The sequence below is a fragment of the Lepisma saccharinum genome, chromosome 2 (genome assembly GCF_977018435.1).
Source record: "Lepisma saccharinum chromosome 2, izLepSacc3.1, whole genome shotgun sequence".
NCBI classification, from domain to species: domain Eukaryota; kingdom Metazoa; phylum Arthropoda; class Insecta; order Zygentoma; family Lepismatidae; genus Lepisma; species Lepisma saccharinum.
Genome location: NC_139230.1, coordinates 15835977 through 15854060, shown reverse-complemented (window position 1 = coordinate 15854060; position 18084 = coordinate 15835977). Strand labels below are relative to the sequence as shown.

General features: G+C 36.6%; 1 protein-coding gene across 1 annotated transcript in view; it reads right to left on the bottom strand.

Annotated features, from left to right (window-relative positions):
- Positions 1-2749: 2749 nt before the first annotated feature.
- The window catches only part of LOC145983930 (uncharacterized), a 94078-nt gene continuing 78743 nt past the window's right edge, over positions 2750-18084 (bottom strand). The window contains exon 15 of the mRNA XM_083117096.1: positions 2750-2982. Within this exon, the coding sequence (XP_082973222.1) occupies positions 2905-2982 (78 nt within the window). The 3' untranslated portion in view covers positions 2750-2904. The remainder of the gene's footprint in view (positions 2983-18084) is intronic.

The following is an 18084-nucleotide window of genomic DNA, read 5'->3' as shown; positions in this document are numbered from 1 at the left end:
GTGATTAGATCAGCTCCACATTACGGGGCAACTTTACCAATTTATTTAAGCTGCTTTATGCAGGGACAAGGCTGGGAGAAGGCTTAGATCACCCACCTTGGGGAATTGAACCTGGCAGTCACATGCCCTACTGACTTGATCAGCACAGATCCCTTATTTGTTTGCTATTCTGCCAAGCCACGAAGCTGGAGAGAAAGGAGGGGGGTTGAAGCCCTCCCTTCCCCTTGAAATCCTACAAATATCTAATTTTAACAATGTATCGTAGTAATTAATTTTACTTCCTTAGCAGGAAGTACACCTTTTTGACAAATATGCTCAATTGAAATAAAAAACACGACCAGCTTTTCCCTGGATGACCGACAGCATTCTCACTTTGGCTCACCGCAAGTTCAAAGCTGACAAGCACCTGAATTCTCCCAGTACATCTGATAGTTTTAATAACTACTGCATGCTTAGAGATAATTGCAATCAGGCCATGCATAACACAAAGAGGTGGTTCTCATATAAACTATTGAATTTTCAAGGCAACCCATGAAAACTGTGAAATAAATTAAGAAATTTAAAGCTGGGAGATCCTACTCATCTTTTTTCTCTTGATGAAATAAGTGCACATTTCTCTCTCTCTCTCTAAATCAAAGAAAAACGACCATAGAAATTATACTATTAAGAGTTATTTCAAACTGTAAAACTCAAGTGGCAAGGTTCAATTTTAACCTGATTGAAAAGTTTCAAGTGGCAACTGCAATTGGTAGGATCAAATCTGGTTCTGAAGGGGCTCACAATCTTCCAATAGGGTTAATAAACCTGATTCTACCTCATATACTGCCGTACATCACTGACATTTTTAACCTTTCTCTGTGCTCTAGTATTTTTCCTGATGGTTGGAAAATTGCATATGTTCTACCTCTTGTCAAAACTGACCTTGTCAAATGCATTGACAATTTCCGACCTATCCGAATTCTCCTGCCTCTATCGAAAGCCTTAGAATATATTGCTCACAATCAAATCGGATAACATACAAAGGAAGTTCTCGTTTTGTTTCAGTTGGGATTTAGACTTAATCACAGCACTAGCACGGCCATGACTCACATAACAGATGACATCAGACAAGCAATGGACATGTTTGGTTAGATATTATGATTATATATATTATTAAATAATATTTTGTTGGGGTGATGGGAAGATAATAATTAACTCTTTTTGTTTAATATTCAATAATTTTTGTTATTTGGATCCATTATTAGTGATTGAAAGAATAAGTTACCCAGACAGGTGACAGTTTTAGTTTTGTTGGACCATAAGAAGGCTTTCCAGTCACTCAACCATGATATACTCATTACCAAACTTAAATCTTTTTTCAACTTCAGCCCCTCTGCAACCTACTGGGTCAAATCATACTTAACTGAGCATAAACAAAGTGTGGTAATTGGCAAATATTCTGCATTATCTGATATCACTTGTGCAATTCCACAAGGAAGTGTACTTAGTCCTTTGTTATTAACCTTATATATCAATGACCTTCCAACTATCCTCAAACACTGCCATTACCATATCTATGTTGCAGTTATGCTATTCCACCACCCCCTCCCCCGTAACTTTAAATGATGGAATTTCCAAAAGTTAATGAGGATGTAGAGAGGATTTTTAATTGGTCACTAAACAATGGAATGCATATTAATCGTAATAAATCACAAGCTATTTTGATTGCCTCTGATAAAGTGAAAACATTTCATAGATCTTAACATTCAAACTTCCATTCTTGTAGATTCAACTCTCATTTAATTTAAACAAACTGTTAAAGATCTGGGAATTACATTAGATGGAAATTTATCATGGTCAAGTCACATGAGTTACGTGTGCAGGAAAGCCTTTGTCTCTCTCTATTCTGTAAGATGGATGGGCAAGCTTCTTGTTTCTATCAAGGCCAACCTATGTCAATCCTTCTCTTTATGTTAATAAATATATACGGTAACTTAAAGACCTTGTACACTAAGTTTAATATACTGAGAAATTCATTTTCAGGGCTTCTAACCCTCCACTTTTTCATCCTTAGATGACGACTGCTAATAGAACATCCTGTAGTGAGACTACCGAAAGGAAAACATGATCAGTTTGAACATCTTGAAGATGATTAATTTTAGATTAATACAATTGCATGTGTAAACTGCATTTTTCAATATGTGTTCATTAACTCCTTCATGGCATCCACATAACATACAATATTTTACATACAATATTAAAATATTGATTAGTTTGTAAAAGCATCCCACAGCATACATACATTCAAGCATCACTACCACAGGTTTTCCTTGTAATCTCTTAACTTTCTACCATGTGTTTCTTATACAGTCACGGACACTGCTGGTTTGTAATGAATAGGGTTACCAGATCGCTGTAAGGTAATTGTAGGACATGCTGTCCCAAAATGTAGGACATTAAGTCAAAATGTAGGACACAAAACATTCTCAATAAATAATACATATTTCTATGGAACACGTTGGAAAGTAGTTGAAAAATTACACTTTTCAGTTTTAACACATTCGGGTCTGGCCTCATAATATAGCATTTTTACCTCTGGTCTGCGGTTTTTGGTTGTTTTTCAAAAAATCATAGAAAAAATATTTTTAATTTGTTTTTATTTGCCACATATTTCTTAAATCTACAAAACTTCCTCTTTTCAATGAACAAAAATTTGTTAAATTTTCTTTTTATTTTCAGACATTTTTTAATATTTTTCTCAGCAATGTTTTGTGAAGAAAAAAAGTACAACATTGTAACAAATGTTAATATAGAGATATTTTAAGTTCGTAGTCTGGAAATTTCAATAATTAACTACATAAACTATCAATACATCTTTTGAATCTTGCATAAGAATACTTCTTATGTTCACATAACAAAAAATAATTACAAATTACAAGTAATTATCTTTTGTATGAAAAAATGGCTGCAGGACAGGACCAGCTGATGTATCAGTTGTATCATCTGTAAAAATTAAACAAATAAATAAATAAACTAAATACATTTTCATTTGACATACACTATACAAAATAATAAATGGAAAAACTAAAAATACATCAGTGCATGTAGGAGAATCAAGCAAGAGGCAAGATGAATAGACCCAAAAAAATTACCTCTTATTATATAGCCTCGGTTCAAGTAGCGCCTCTAGCGACATTCACATGAATTACGTGGAACCATGCTAGAGCAGGCAAGGCCATTTCTACGGCAGTAGATTGAACTACGTGCTCAAGGCACAAACGATAAATACATATTATAATATTAAACGTTTGCTAAACGTTAATATACAATTATAAGATTAACATTACATATTCTTTGTGACCATGCAGGACCTGATTAACATTACAACTCAGCATAATATGCTAACACCTGACCTCATTATCAACATTTACAATGAATGGTTAAAAAAACGTTGACAGAATTAGCAATTAACATGGAATACACTCAGAAACTAAATAATTGTGATGACCTTGCAGGATCATTACAACTTGCTGTGGATAGGTTTGTTGAGTGTGTTCAATATTCATAATAATTCATGGATCTGTATCTTTAGTAAAAAAATATATATATATATATATATAATTCAAAAGCAAAAAAAAATCATGACAGCAAAACTAACTAAAACTAACTTAACTCCCTAGCCTTCTTAAACCCGAAGGTTCATGGCTGCAGCAACACAGGCCTTCCATCTGTCCCTATCTTGAGGAAGTTCTATATACTCTTTTCCATCCCTACCGATTTCCTTTAGGTCCATCTCAACGTTGTCCCTCCATCTTCGTCTTGGTCTTCCTACAGGTCTCTTACCATCAGGTTTCCCAACAAGAATCCTGTAAACTCCTCTTTCCTCTTCCATTCGTGCCACATGGCCTGCCCAGCTAAGTCTTCTTGATTTAATCATTCTAATAATATCTGGACATGAATACAAATTATGTAGTTCTAAATTATGTAACCTTCTCCACTCACCTGTCTCCTCATCCCTTTTAGGTCCAAAGATTTTCCTAAGGATCTTATTTTCAAATACTCTCAATTTATGTTCCTCTTTCAATGTAAGGGACCAAGTTTCACATCCATATAATATTACAGGCAAAATTACTGTTTTGTATATTTTAACTTTTAGTTTCTTAGATATTAAACGAGAAGACAAAAGTTTATGAAGAGAGAAGTAACATGCATTTCCTGAATTAAGCCTACTTTTTATTTCCTCGTTAATATAATTTTCATTTGTTAATATTACTCCTAAGTATATCCATGACAGCAAACATGGAAAAAATAATTTTTGAACTGGAAAACCTGGAAATGTCACAGAATTTCATGATGAAAAAATCGTAGCAACCCTGCTAATCTTTGTACAAAAATTGATAGAGACAGCAAACTTACACTGGGTATTAACCTTGTCTATATGGATATTTTTTGTTAACATAAAGCAAGAAAACCATGCTCTACATGTATGTTCAGAAAGAAAATATTTGAAATTTATCATAGAAAAGGCTAGGTAGGTTCGTTTTTTACATGATAAATTTAAACTCTTTTTCGTTCATCTAGGTATTGGTTAAATAACACAGACAGATGACAGGCACACCTGGTATAGTCATGTTCAAAAAATCTGTCGCATGGATTTTTCTAAGTCCAACGTCTTACGAAATTATGTTGGTAGCTCTGAAACAAGGAAGTGTTGTGAAATATACGATCCTCCAATCAGAGTGAAGTTCGATTCGGAGAAGCAGGAGGCGTGACTCATGGTCTTGTCCACAGGAAGTTCAACCAATGCAGCATTTCCAAATATGAGATAATGTTCCCATTGGTTAAATATTGTTTCAATAATGCGAATCGGCAGAAAGATTGCGCAAAAGTTTACTTTGTCGTTTTAATGCCTTTAATCATTTCAAATTAGTATTAAATTGTCCCAATTATAGTTCATGAGCTTAATATAATGTATTCATGTATGTGTTTGACAATCATATATCACTCATTAGAACAATTTTCACATTGTTTTCACTACGTGAGATGACATTTCATTTACATTTACAATAAAATAGTGGTTTGGGAGTAATAACAGTTTTCATTAATTAATTTAGAGATGCATTTTTATTTGTTGAGTTAATGATTAGGTTAATTCGTTATTTCTCGCGAAAAGAGGGAACCACAGCTGAAAGAAAATACACAACTTGTATTATTGAGGTCAAGAGTTCGTTTTAACATCATGTTTTGCACACATAGGCTAATCACGACTCGGGATACATTTAAATTGGAATCTGAAACATTATGCGACCTGACTGGAACTCGGGATAGGACACACTGATTACAAGACGTCGATACATTACCACTTGGTCTGGCGACCGCCAATAATAATGAGGGGTTGTGGGAGTGGGAGAGGGGTGACGGAAAGTAGAAAATAAATAGTATTTTTGGGGGTATTTAATGTTATATTTATACACAAACAAACCTAAGAAAATATTTATTTTGATACATGTGTGTGGGGGGTGGGGAAGGGGAAAAAGAGAGGGACAGAAAGATATTGGGAGAGATGGGACGAAGAGGTGATTGTGGAAAATGTTTTATTTGACGTTCAGTAATAAAAACAATCAAATCAATGATGATTATCTTATAAATACCATATTTAATGTAAATTTGTTTTAAACATGGAGGCAGGGAGCTGTTTGTTGAGATACATAGTGGTTCGTATTTCACTTTAAACTGTAGGTCCAGGCCCCATTAGCCTATCTGTGTATAACGTGGATTTAGAATTCAGTAGAAAATAACGTCGATCTAGTATTTTGGATTTTAGATGTGTTGAGACCACTAAAATTTCCAATTCTTATAATAAGAAACCTGTCCTCATATTACCATTTTGAAAGAGAGAGAGTTAATTGTATAATCTTTCGTTGTTAGTTTCAAAGAAGACTAATTCAAATAGTAACAATGGGAACGAATAAAGCTTACGAAAAGTTTTTGCCACAGTGCGGATTTGAACCTACGACCATTAGAATGACAACCCACTGTGATAACCAATACCCCAAGAGTTCGTTCCTTCTTACGGCATGATTATGAGTTAAGACCAATTCGTTCAATATGCATTAGAAATATAATCCCCACCCGCCTCCTTATAAACAACACACCCAAATGCTCCTTTGTAGCAAATGAAATAAAGGTGGTATGAATGTCACAAAACATTTAAGCAAAATCTACTATATTTACGACGCAATCATTTTACATGGAGAGGCTACAACTTCGAAAATTGAGGTTGTGACGTGGCTTCTTGTAGTGGTAGGGTAGATATTCATATGGCAAGGTTCCAGCGTGCACTAACCAGTAATTTCCGAGGAAAAAAACTTCAATTTTTTTATGTTGGTAAAGTGGTTCGGTGATAGGCTATCAGTATTACACACCGAAGATTATAAGTTCGACTTCTGTTCGATTATCCCTATTATTATTATATACAGCAACTAAGTATTGTATTTAATTAATAATTGAAAGAAATAAAAATGTTATATATTTTTTTTAAAAAATAACACTCCTTTCTAATGATTTTTCAATGTTATTTTTGAAAATAATTTTTCAGAATATGTTTTTGAATTTCTCATCATTTTACTAGGATCTGCATAAAAATTATCCGTGTCATATTCGACGAAATGTCATGTACAGTGAAAGTTATACATTTTTATTTTAGGGAAAATTATCAAGAAAAAAAACAAATAAATACTATTGACATCCTTTTGTGAATAGTATTTATTTTACATTATTTTTTGTTCACCATGCATAGTTGTATTCTTGTAAAAGCATGAAAAACAATATATTCTCTACATTTCGCAAAGCAAATAATATACGAATTTTCGTAATAAGTAAAATGCAATAAATAATTTTTCGGTTTAATAAGAAATAAAAATCGCAGAGTTAACCGAACGGTGAATTACAACCCATAAAATGCCTTGTAGCCTTTGCAATGAAGTGATGTAGATTCAAGAAATAAAATTTCATGCAAAATCGCACGTTATAAGATTGTTCAAATATATTAAATCAATGTGTCCATAAGTTATTATACTGTCAGCCATTTGGCACATCTCGTTACAAAATCTCAGCACATCACCATTCACTAGTTAATCGAATTGAATATTGATTCACTTCACAGTTCAATGTGCAACAATAGTTTCGACTCATATCACGTGAGATCTAAACTCAATTCAATTCTCTCATTGTATGTAACTTGTATGTTGAGCTCATGTAGAAATATCAATTACGAGCTCTAAGCTAAATTTGACGCTACAATCGCTTGATCAACTTTTGTGTCTCGTTGACAGACATTCTACGTTCCTGTTTGCTCCAGGTCGCTTCTGCATTTCATTATCATTGTTTTCACCTCTGTTTCAATCTCATCGTCGTTACACACCTACGTAATTTCTACTGTAATTTCTACAGTAGACTGAATCTACTGTTATCAATTGTAGTACTCTACTGTGTCTCTCGGAAATCTATTCAAAATCAATGATTTCCTACTGAACACTTTCAGTAGGCCTAATGTGTAATTATAGTTGAGGAACTACAAGTGAAATATTCTCTTCAGTACTACATGTAATATTGCATGTAGTGTGTTTGAATTTGAATTCAAAATTTTGGGTGCGTCAGCACTTAGGCTACTTTGCACCAGCCCTTACCAGAACTAAAATAACATAACTGTAACGTCGTGTTGTAACTAAAATATTAAAATATTCTGAATTCGGTTAAAAGCTGAGGCTGTAAAGAGGCACTCAGCACCCACAAGGACCAAACACAGGACAACACAGAAAACTATACTCGCCATAGGGCCAGTCGCCAGAACCTCGTTCGTCTGCAAACTGAAGTCTAGGGTGTACTACGTGGAAGCAACAATTGGGTGTACATACTTCGTGCAAGGTCATCCCTTACACCCTTGTAGTGTGTTTAGCTCAGCATGTTAGCTGTAAATATAACTTTCTATTCCTCCTCACTAACAATTTGTTTTTATATCTATTTAAAATTTAAACCAACCTCACTTCCATATAGTACACCCTGAACTGCATTTTGCAGACTAACGAGGCTCTGGTGACTGGACCTACTATTAGTATAATCTTTCTAGGACTGCATGTGTGATTTCCTTGTTTGTGCTGACTGTCTGTTGCTTTACAGGCTCAGCTTTTAACCCAGGTAAGGATATTTTAGTTTTCAGACACGCTTTTATTTTTGTCATGATAAGAGGCTGGACCCCGTATAGCGTGACGGGTGTAAAATACCCTAAGTTTTCAGGTACACAAATTGTAATTCAAATTTAAAAAATCTTAACATAGATGTTTCAAAACACCTATTGATCTACTGAAACCAGTACAGTAGAGAAACTGCAAGTGAAATTAATTTATTCAGTATAGTGTATAATATGTTAAGTTTAATATTTTGGCTGTAAATATTAATTTCATACCCCCTTATTATTTTTTTGTATTTATATCTTTTTTGAAAATCTTAACACAGTAGATGTTTCAAAACACCTATTGATCTACTGAAAACAGTAGACAAAAGTTTCATTGGAGTAAGTAGAAAAGAGTCATGAAATAATACCCAAAGAAGTCAAATATTATGAATTAATGTTACATACATTTCTTTATTCACTTTCAAAAACCTAGGAGCTCGAAATAATACATGGCATGCGATTTACTAGACAGTCTGCTTTTCTGTGATTGATTCGTCGTGCCCAGTCGGGGATCACTTCCCTTCAAGGTAAAAGGGGAAGGGGAAGAAATCCACCACAGTACCATGACGTATGAAGTAACATGTTCACAAGCATCCAATACAACTGATAAGGGTTCACCTGACCTTGGAAGTTTGGGAAACACGTTTCACGCTGGTTTCCAGAATGCTGTGGCTAAATCTGGAACTAACGGTGGAATATGAAATAGTTTGTAACATTTAACAATGACATTTCGCATTTACAAAATATGAGATATGTAGACTTTGATTTATTTGTTATAGTAGACGGTAGAGAATTACTTACCACGAAAGTCAAGTTCTAAATTGCAGACATCAAAATCTACTCCAGGTTGTAAAATACATTTGTGATAGACAGCAGATAGGTTAATAAGGTTTACAAGATTGCTAACGACTCTTAAAACAAACGTTCAAACAAAGGTTATTGAGTGAGAAAATGGCTAATGGGGCCTGGACCTACAGTTTAAAGTGAGGTACGAACCACTATGTGTCTCCACTTGTTTTCCTGCACTTAATGTAAAACAAACAGCTCCCCGCCTCCATGTTTAAAACAAATTTACATTAAATATGGTATCTATAAGATAATCATCATTGATTTGATTGTTTTTATTACTGAACGTCAAATAAAACATTTTCCACAATCACCTCTTCGTCCCATCTCTCCCAATATCTTTCTGTCCCTCTCTTTTTCCCCTTCCCCACCCCCCACACACATGTATCAAAATAAATATTTTCTTAGGTTTGTTTGTGTATAAATATAACATTAAATACCCCCAAAAATACTATTTATTTTCTACTTTCCGTCACCCCTCTCCCACTCCCACAACCCCTTATTATTATTGGCGGTCGCCAGACCAAGTGGTAATGTATCAACGTCTTGTAATCAGTGTGTCCTATCCCGAGTTCCAGTCAGGTCGCATAATGTTTCAGATTCCAATTTAAATGTATCCCGAGTCGTGATTAGCCTGTGTGTGCAAAACATGATGTTAAAACGAACTCTTGACCTCAATAATACAAGTTGTGTATTTTCTTTCAGCTGCGGTTCCCTCTTTTCGCGAAAAATAACGAATTAACCTAATCATTAACTCAACAAATAAAAATGCATCTCTAAATTAATTAATGAAAACTGTTATTACACCCAAACCACTATTTTATCGAAAATGTAAATGAAATGTCATCTCACGTAGTGAAAACAATGTGAAAATTGTTCTAATGAGTGATATATGATTGTCGAACACATACATGAATACATTATATTAAGCTCATGAACTATAATTGGGACAATTTAATACTAATTTGAAACGATTAAAGGCATTAAAACGACAAAGTAAACTTTTGCGCAATCTTTCTGTCGATTCGCATTATTGAAACAATATTTAACCAATGGGAACGTTATCTCATATTTGGAAATGCTGCATTGGTTGAACTTCCTGTGGACAAGACCGTGAGTCACGCCTCCTGTTTCTCCGAATCGAACTTCACTCTGATTGGAGGATCGTATATTTCACAACACTTCCTTGTTTCAGAGCTACCAACATAATTTCGTAAGACGTTGGACTTAGAAAAAATCCATGCGACAGATTTTTTGAACATGACTGTACTGTCCTCTGACATGACCAATTTTGCCAGTACACTTTGCAATTTAAAAAAAAACAGACTTTTTAATGAATATGCCACAATTAACCACAGAGGCAGGCCATCATTACAAATTGAAAATCTTTGCAAGATACTCCGCAGCTGTCTTTTATTCATGTTTGTTTTTACTTTGTACAAAAACATTTTTACACCTTAGCAACTTTTGCCACACGCTGAACATTCACGTAGAGCATGATTTTCTTGTTTAATTTTTAAAAGTACCCGCATAGACAAAGTTAAGTGTAAGTTTGATGTCTCTATCAGTCTTTTGTACAAAAGTTAAGTATGTTCAAAGTCTCAGTTGCGTGACTTTTTGGACACACTGTATTACAGCCGCTAGGACCAAGAGGTAAGGAACTAGCTTTAATCTTGTCCAGGGAGGGCTTAAGTGACCCTGAAGACCTCCCCTCCCCTCCACATGCCTCTGGATCAAGTTTTCAAAGAAAATGAGTAGAAACCATATTTACATGAACTCTAAAATTTGGCCAATTTTCAACCCAATGTTAACTACATTCAATAAGGCCTGCTTTAGATGGAATAATTTCCTTTAACACTTTTGTAACCATATATGCTGTGTAAATGCTTCCAAAAATCTTGTACTATTTTTTGTAGCAGAGATACTTTACACGGAAGTTCATGTAACATCCTCGTTAACATTTGTGGTTGTGATGTAAAGCATGCAGAAAACATTAGACAATATATACTGCATGAAAGTCATGCAGAGTTAAGTTGTTTTCATTCATTTCATAACTTATACATTTAAAGGAGAATAGATGTAATTGACGTATTTAAGCAATGCCACTTATATGTACCTAAACATTTTTCCTCTCAGTGAAATTATTGGCTTTTAAAAATGTGAAGTGATACATTGGGTACATCATACTCTGCCATCATTACATCTGCAATGTGATGTACAGCTTTCTTCTGATTGGCTACACTATGCAAAATGCTATAAATTTTCTCCACTTTACATGGTAGAATTCAATCATAGCAGAAATATTAAGGAAAATGAAAAGAAAAATGCTTTTGTCTGAGCAGGCCTAAGTCTCCCTTGTTTCTATCTGCTTCCATTCCTGGAGAAAAATTAGGAGGCCTCATAACTTGAATGTATCTCATCAATTTAAGAAAATAAAATTAGCAAGATTCACAAAACTGAGCCACTTCCACTTCAAACACTTTTGAAACCAACAATATATTTCCATATTTGGTCTAGGAATTAATTTGTGCGGTTGCTACGCACACATTGAAGCTGTAGTTCAAACACAAAATACATAAATACCTTAAGAAAAATATTGTCCATCGCGAGCCACCACTTTCGCCTATCTGTCAGGCAAGTTACGGATTCCGTGGCGAAATAAGTCCTCATCCTTTGAAGCGATCCAGTCAGAGACCCATTTTTCGATATCTTCTGAAGAAGTGAACCGCTGTCCAATCAAATCGTTATTCATGCAATCGAACAAGTAGTAGTCCGAAGGAGCAACATCTGGTGAATACGGCGGGTGGGGTAAAACTTCCCATCCGACATTTTCTAAATAGGTTTTGACCGGTTTTGCGATATGTGGGCGAGCGTTATCATGTTGAAAAATAAGTTTATCATGTCTGTTCTCCCATTATGGTAGTTTCCTGGCCAGAGCTTGCTTCAAACACATTAATTGTAGTCAATAACGTTCTCCATTAATAGTTTCACCCAGTTGCAGCAGCTCATAGTACACCACACCTTTCATATAACCTTTGCACAGTGAATATCTCGTTTCGGTTGTGCTGGACCTGGTTCACCTGGTTTCATCCAGGCCTTTTTTCGTTTCGGGTTCTCATAATGCCAGTAACAATGCGATGCAAGGTTCTTTTCTGTCTTTGAAGCAGCAATTCGCAAATGGTTTTTCGTCTTTCAACGTCTCTGTCTTTCAATTCATGTGGAACCCAATGTGACATCTTTTGAATCATTCCCATGGCTTTGAGGCATTTGGAAACTCTTGTTTGATCAACGCCTAATTCTTCTGCAAGTTCTTCCTGCGTTTGACACGAATCCTGATCGAGCAATGCTCTCAATTCCTAGTCTTCAAATTTTTTTGGCTGTCCAGGTCGCTCTTGGTCTTTCAGGCCGAAATCACCACTTCTAAACCATGCAAACCACTTCTGACACATTCGCTCAGCTAGCGCATGGTCACCATACACTTCCACCAAAATACGATGACTTTCGGTAGCACTTTTCTGCATGTTAAAGTAATGAAGCAGAACACCCCGCAAAAACACTTTATCTGGCATGAACTGCGCCATGTTCAGTTGACTACAAAATGCTGTTGTTGACGCGTCAATCAACTGCCCTATACTACGAATGATGCGCGCTGACAGGAGTTTTCAACATATGTGTGGATACACGGAACTGTGGGACGATATGCTCGTTACGCCATCTCTTGTCCAGGTGCACGAATTAATGCCTAGACCAAATATCTTCTCATGAGTAGGGCCACATATTTATGGCGAATAAAAGATCAAGCTTTTGGTACAAAAACTGGGATCAAAAGGAGCATATAAAATGGCAAATTAACCCTTAAATGCGATTGTAAAACTACATATATTACACAAAAGTAAACATTTCCCTTCTAATAGCACATTTATGTTGTTACCAAAGCATTAAATGTATTCCTGTGTAAAGGAGTCTTCCTTCTCAAATATTTACAGAAAATTTGATCAATTTTCTGTAAATTGCATAACTCGTAGACTTCATAACTTTCAGACTTCAGAAAGTGTCGCATCAGAAAGTAAACTCTAAATTTCATGTTTATGAGATTATTTTGCATTTTGCAGTTCATATTGCATAATTTCATGACAACATTGTAGGAACTGCACCTCACACCTTTCAGAAACATGAACATTACAGCATGTTATTTCATGTTTCCATACTTATGAACATGGGCATCTGGAAAGGAGGGGGGGCATGCCCCCATGGAAAATGAAATTCGACCAAAAATTATATATTTTTCACATATAATTTCATTACAGCCACAATAATATGTGTTAATTATTGCATGAATATGATAAATTCAAATTTAAGCAATGTTTTTTGAGGGAACAACACTATTATTGAGGAAAATATGCCTTGTTTGCCCCCCTGGTAAAAAAAACAACTTTCTTACCCCTCCCTGGAAAAAGTCCTGTGGACGTCCATGCTCATGACTATTCTTGCAGTGTGAGGTTTGGCATTGCCCTGGATAAGTAACACTTTATACCAATTAACTAGCCCCAGCAATATTCAAAGTAATGAATCCTCAGCATGGTTGAGTTGTGCAGAACAGAAGTTTGTTTGGTAGTCAGTTTGTGGCCCTTTCAAAATAACACCACCACCTCACGTTCATTGTTTTACCCTCTAAGCTTTTTTGGTTCCTCCATCTGAGTTACTTGTGTCAAAGAAAAAGAAATGACATACTCTTTTTCTTTCTGAGGCTACTGCGTCACTATAACATAATTGTCCCTTGTTGGAGATGAAGTGTAGACATTTTTAAAACTCTTACCAGGTACCTGTCAATCACCTGTCAGGTAGTGTCAATTACCTGTCAGGAGATTCCACACTCAGGAATTCCTGAAATGAAATGTTCTAAGATAAGGACTGGTGCCTTCGTGTTGTTTTGTGTATAGACCCTGTCTGGAAGTGTATACATAAGATGATGATTGTAACTTTCATCAATTTATTGTGAAGTTTCGTTTGAAGAAGACCCTGTTGAAGGTGGAAATGTTACGTTTTTATGTACATTTTTTATACTATAAAAGTTTACCTTGGTCAGCATTTTAATGTTTTATAAACATAAGGTGATCCTTTTGCTTCAAAATCCTGAAAAATGTGAATATCTCAGCTCATTGAAAACATACAAATATGAAACACATGGTAAAAAAGAACCTCATACTTTCAGAAAGTCAATATAGTCAGCTGATGATGAGTAACAAAGAGTGGACATAACAGTGAGTAGCAGTGATAATGACCCACCACATTATTGCCATTTATGCTCTTTCTTTTGCCTGTAGTTGGCTCCTGTGTAATACATGGAGATATGCAGTGTTGAGTACAACTCTGCCTGGACAACAGTGGTGGACATTTTCAGCAACATTTTCAGGGCCAGAGCAGAAAATTTCCAGGGTGGCAAAATTTGAAGAGAAGAAAAAAAAAATAAGCATATTGAAAACTTGAAAGTTATAATATTATATTATATAACTTGGAAGTTACAATATTATATTATATAACTTGGAAGTTAATACGAGGCGCATCCAGAAAGTAAGTTTCCCTATTTTTTTCCCGTGAAAGTAAACATAATGAGCCGTGTAAATTGCGCATGCGCAGCAGAGCTAAGACGTATCAATCATATGCCAGGCGGACAGATCCTGCCCAGCGCCAGTAGCGAGGCAGCAGTGGTCCGAAGTGGAAGCTTGTATTCCTTCTCCCGCCGCATGCGAGGTTCGGTCGGTGATAAAGTTCCTGAATGCACAAAGCATTGCGCCAATTGACATTCATCGTCAGCTCTGTGAGGTCTATGGGCCGAACATTATGAGTAAGCAGATGGTGCATCGCTGGTGTCGGCCGTTTTCGGAAGGTCGTCAAAGTGTCCATGATGAAGAGCGCAGTGGGCATCCGTCCCACATCACTGATGATCTGGTTGAGCTGGTGCGGCAGCGCATCATAGAGAACCGTCGCTTCATGATTACGGAGTTGAGTAGCTTTTTTCCACAGATATCGCGATCCGTGTTGCATGAGATTGTCACGCAGTGCCTGCTGTTCAAAAAATTGTGTGCCAGGTGGGTGCCGAAAAACCTAACACCCGAACACAAAATGAAACGTTCAGGAGCAGCACTGACATTCCTGGTACAGTACCATGATGACAGCGATGATTTCCTCGACAGGATCGTCACGGGCGATGAGACGTGGATTTCACACTTCACCTCGGAAACCAAGCATCAGTCAATGCATTGGCGGCATAGTGGATCTCCGGTCAAGAAGAAATTCAAACAGACGCTGTCGGTACAGAAAGTGATGTGCACCGTGTTTTGGGACAGGAAAGGCATTTTGCTCATTGACTTCCTCCCCAGAGGTGAAACGGTGAACGCTGACCATTACTGTGAAACACTAAGGAAATTGCGATGTGCCATTCAAAACAAGAGGCGTGGCATGCTTACTGCAGGTGTTGTGCTCCTCCATGACAATGCTCGTCCACATACGGCTCGACACACAGCAGCTGTTTTGATGGAATTTGGCTGGGAGTTGTTTGATCATCCACCTTACAGTCCTGATCTAGCTCCCAGTGATTTTCAAGTTTTCTTGCACCTCAAGAAATTCCTGTCCTCCGGTGAGTGTTTTGGCAACGACGAAGAGCTGAAGACGTCTGTCACACGCTGGTTCCATTCACAGGCGGCAGAGTTCTACGACAGTGGGATCCAAAAGTTGATACCACGATACGACAAGTGTCTCAATTCTGGTGGTAGCTATGTTGAAAACTAGCTGTACCTTTGCTGTACCTGTTGCCAATAAATGGTTTCCTGAAACTGTGTTGGTTTTTTTTTTAAAAAAAAATAGGGAAACTGTTTTGAAGGAATATATCAGTAGTCTCACTTTAAAACTACTGAGTGCCACAAGGTGGAAAAGCAGATTCGATGCCTTAACTTTGTTGATATATCAAGTGGGAGATGTCTATGATGCGCTCTTTCAAATAATTGGCGACAATAAAACTGTTCGAATGGTCACGCATGAGGCTCGGTGTATTGCAAACCAGTTGTGTTCCATTGCTCACTAGTTATCTAAAAGTGTTCCCCTGTGCTTAGCCATGAAGGCGTATAAGGGGTGCGGGGGTAACGCCCCTCACTTTCTTGATCCGGTCGTGAGGGGGGTGATGTGATCAGCACCATTCCTCTGACCGCCTTTATCCCCCAGGTACACATGTTATTCGAAGCTGGGTGGGTGCTGGGGCTGCTTCCATTAGAAAAGTTCCTGGATTTGAACCGACCAGGGATCGAACCCGGGACCTTTAGCATGGTAGTCAGACGCATTACCACCGCAGCCACTCACTAGTTATCACGTAATGCAATGGGCAAATGTCTTCAAAACAATAATCTATGATGTGTCAGATTTCCTGCAAACATATCAGTGCTTTGAAAAAGCAGGAGTGATGAAGATTTTCAAAGTTTCTTAGACGCCACTTGGCAGCCTGGTAGAGCCTTCCTCTCTCCACTCCAGGAGGTTTGGGGGGGGGGGAAGGCCTGTGAGTCCTGGTTGATAATTGATTGATTGATTGATTTAATTTACTTCGCGTTTTGTGCCTCTTGGCTAATTTGCGAAGATGGGGATGAAATTGGACATTCACAAACAACCAAGCCCGACCCTTGGCATTGCAGCGCAATGTGCTAACCACTTGGCCACAGGGTTGGGCTCCTGGTTGATAAGAATTGGCATTGAATTTAGATATAAATGATCCAAAGATAGGCAACACTGTACAGGGCCGAAATTGAAAGAAGAAGCAGTTTCAGTATGATTAAACTGTTGAAGATCCACAAAATCGGTACAAAGTTGATTTTTATTACCAGGTCCTAGACCTATGAGCATGCTGATTTTTGCACCATAAAGCAATATTTATTTGGTTGGATTTATATTAACATCCACTTCATGCACAGAGGCAAATCGCAACAAAACCTACTGATTACAGTGGAATTCGAACAACTTAATGAAATGTGCCTCCAGCAGGGATCAAGGTCCAATTGGTTACAAGCCACCAGTCTTACAGCTAGACTATCGGGGTGGGAGCTCCATTTTAATATTTCTGATTCTTAAAATTTGAGAAATAGGTAGTTTGTCTACTCCTCGATTCCTTAACATCATATATCTCCATCTCAAATATTTTTAATGATATGGATATAATTATGACTAGAATGAGCAAAGAGTGCTCACATTCATTTGAGAAACTAAAAAAAAAAAAAAAAAACCCTTGATGGTTCTTTAGATGCTCAACATCCTCCTACTTATCAAAATTCATTTTTTGCACCTATTAGATCTATTCCTAAAAATAGTGATTCGATTTGTAGGGCATAATAATTATACACATCTAGCTGTATATGCACGTATTCTTTATCACTGTTTGAACATCCAACCAAAGAACAATCTCACAGCCACTGAATAAATCCACCTAACAGGCAGGCAGCACCATATCATGTCACTTTAGAAGCAAGTTTGGAAACTCATGATTGGCCAAATGGAAGTTTTATAATGGAAAATATTAAGTAAGAAAGCTTCTAGGTTTTTTATATTTTTGGTAAAAATGTGTCTACTGTAATATAAGAATCTGGGTGGAGATTTTTCTGTTTTCACAGTTGAAAAAAAATCTTGAAAGTGTAGACAACATGCAGGAGAATGTGACAACACAGATGAGAGCTATACTCAGAAACGCACTCCAGGAGGTGTCCTAACAGTGGCAGAAATGATGGGAGCACTGCATTGCAAGCATGGGGGAGTACTTTGAAATGTTATAATTGTGGTAATAAAGTTTGTATTGCAAAAGTCCTGTCTTTTTTGAACAGCCCACATATATTCAGTTTATGAAACACAGATCTGCTTTGCAGAAAAAGAGTTTATTTCTTTGTTAACTCCTCTGGTAACCAAAATGTCATCTCTCTTCTGAGAATAAATTGTCATCTCTCTTCTGAGAGAATAAAATGTCATCTCTCTTTTGAGAGAATAAAATGTCATCT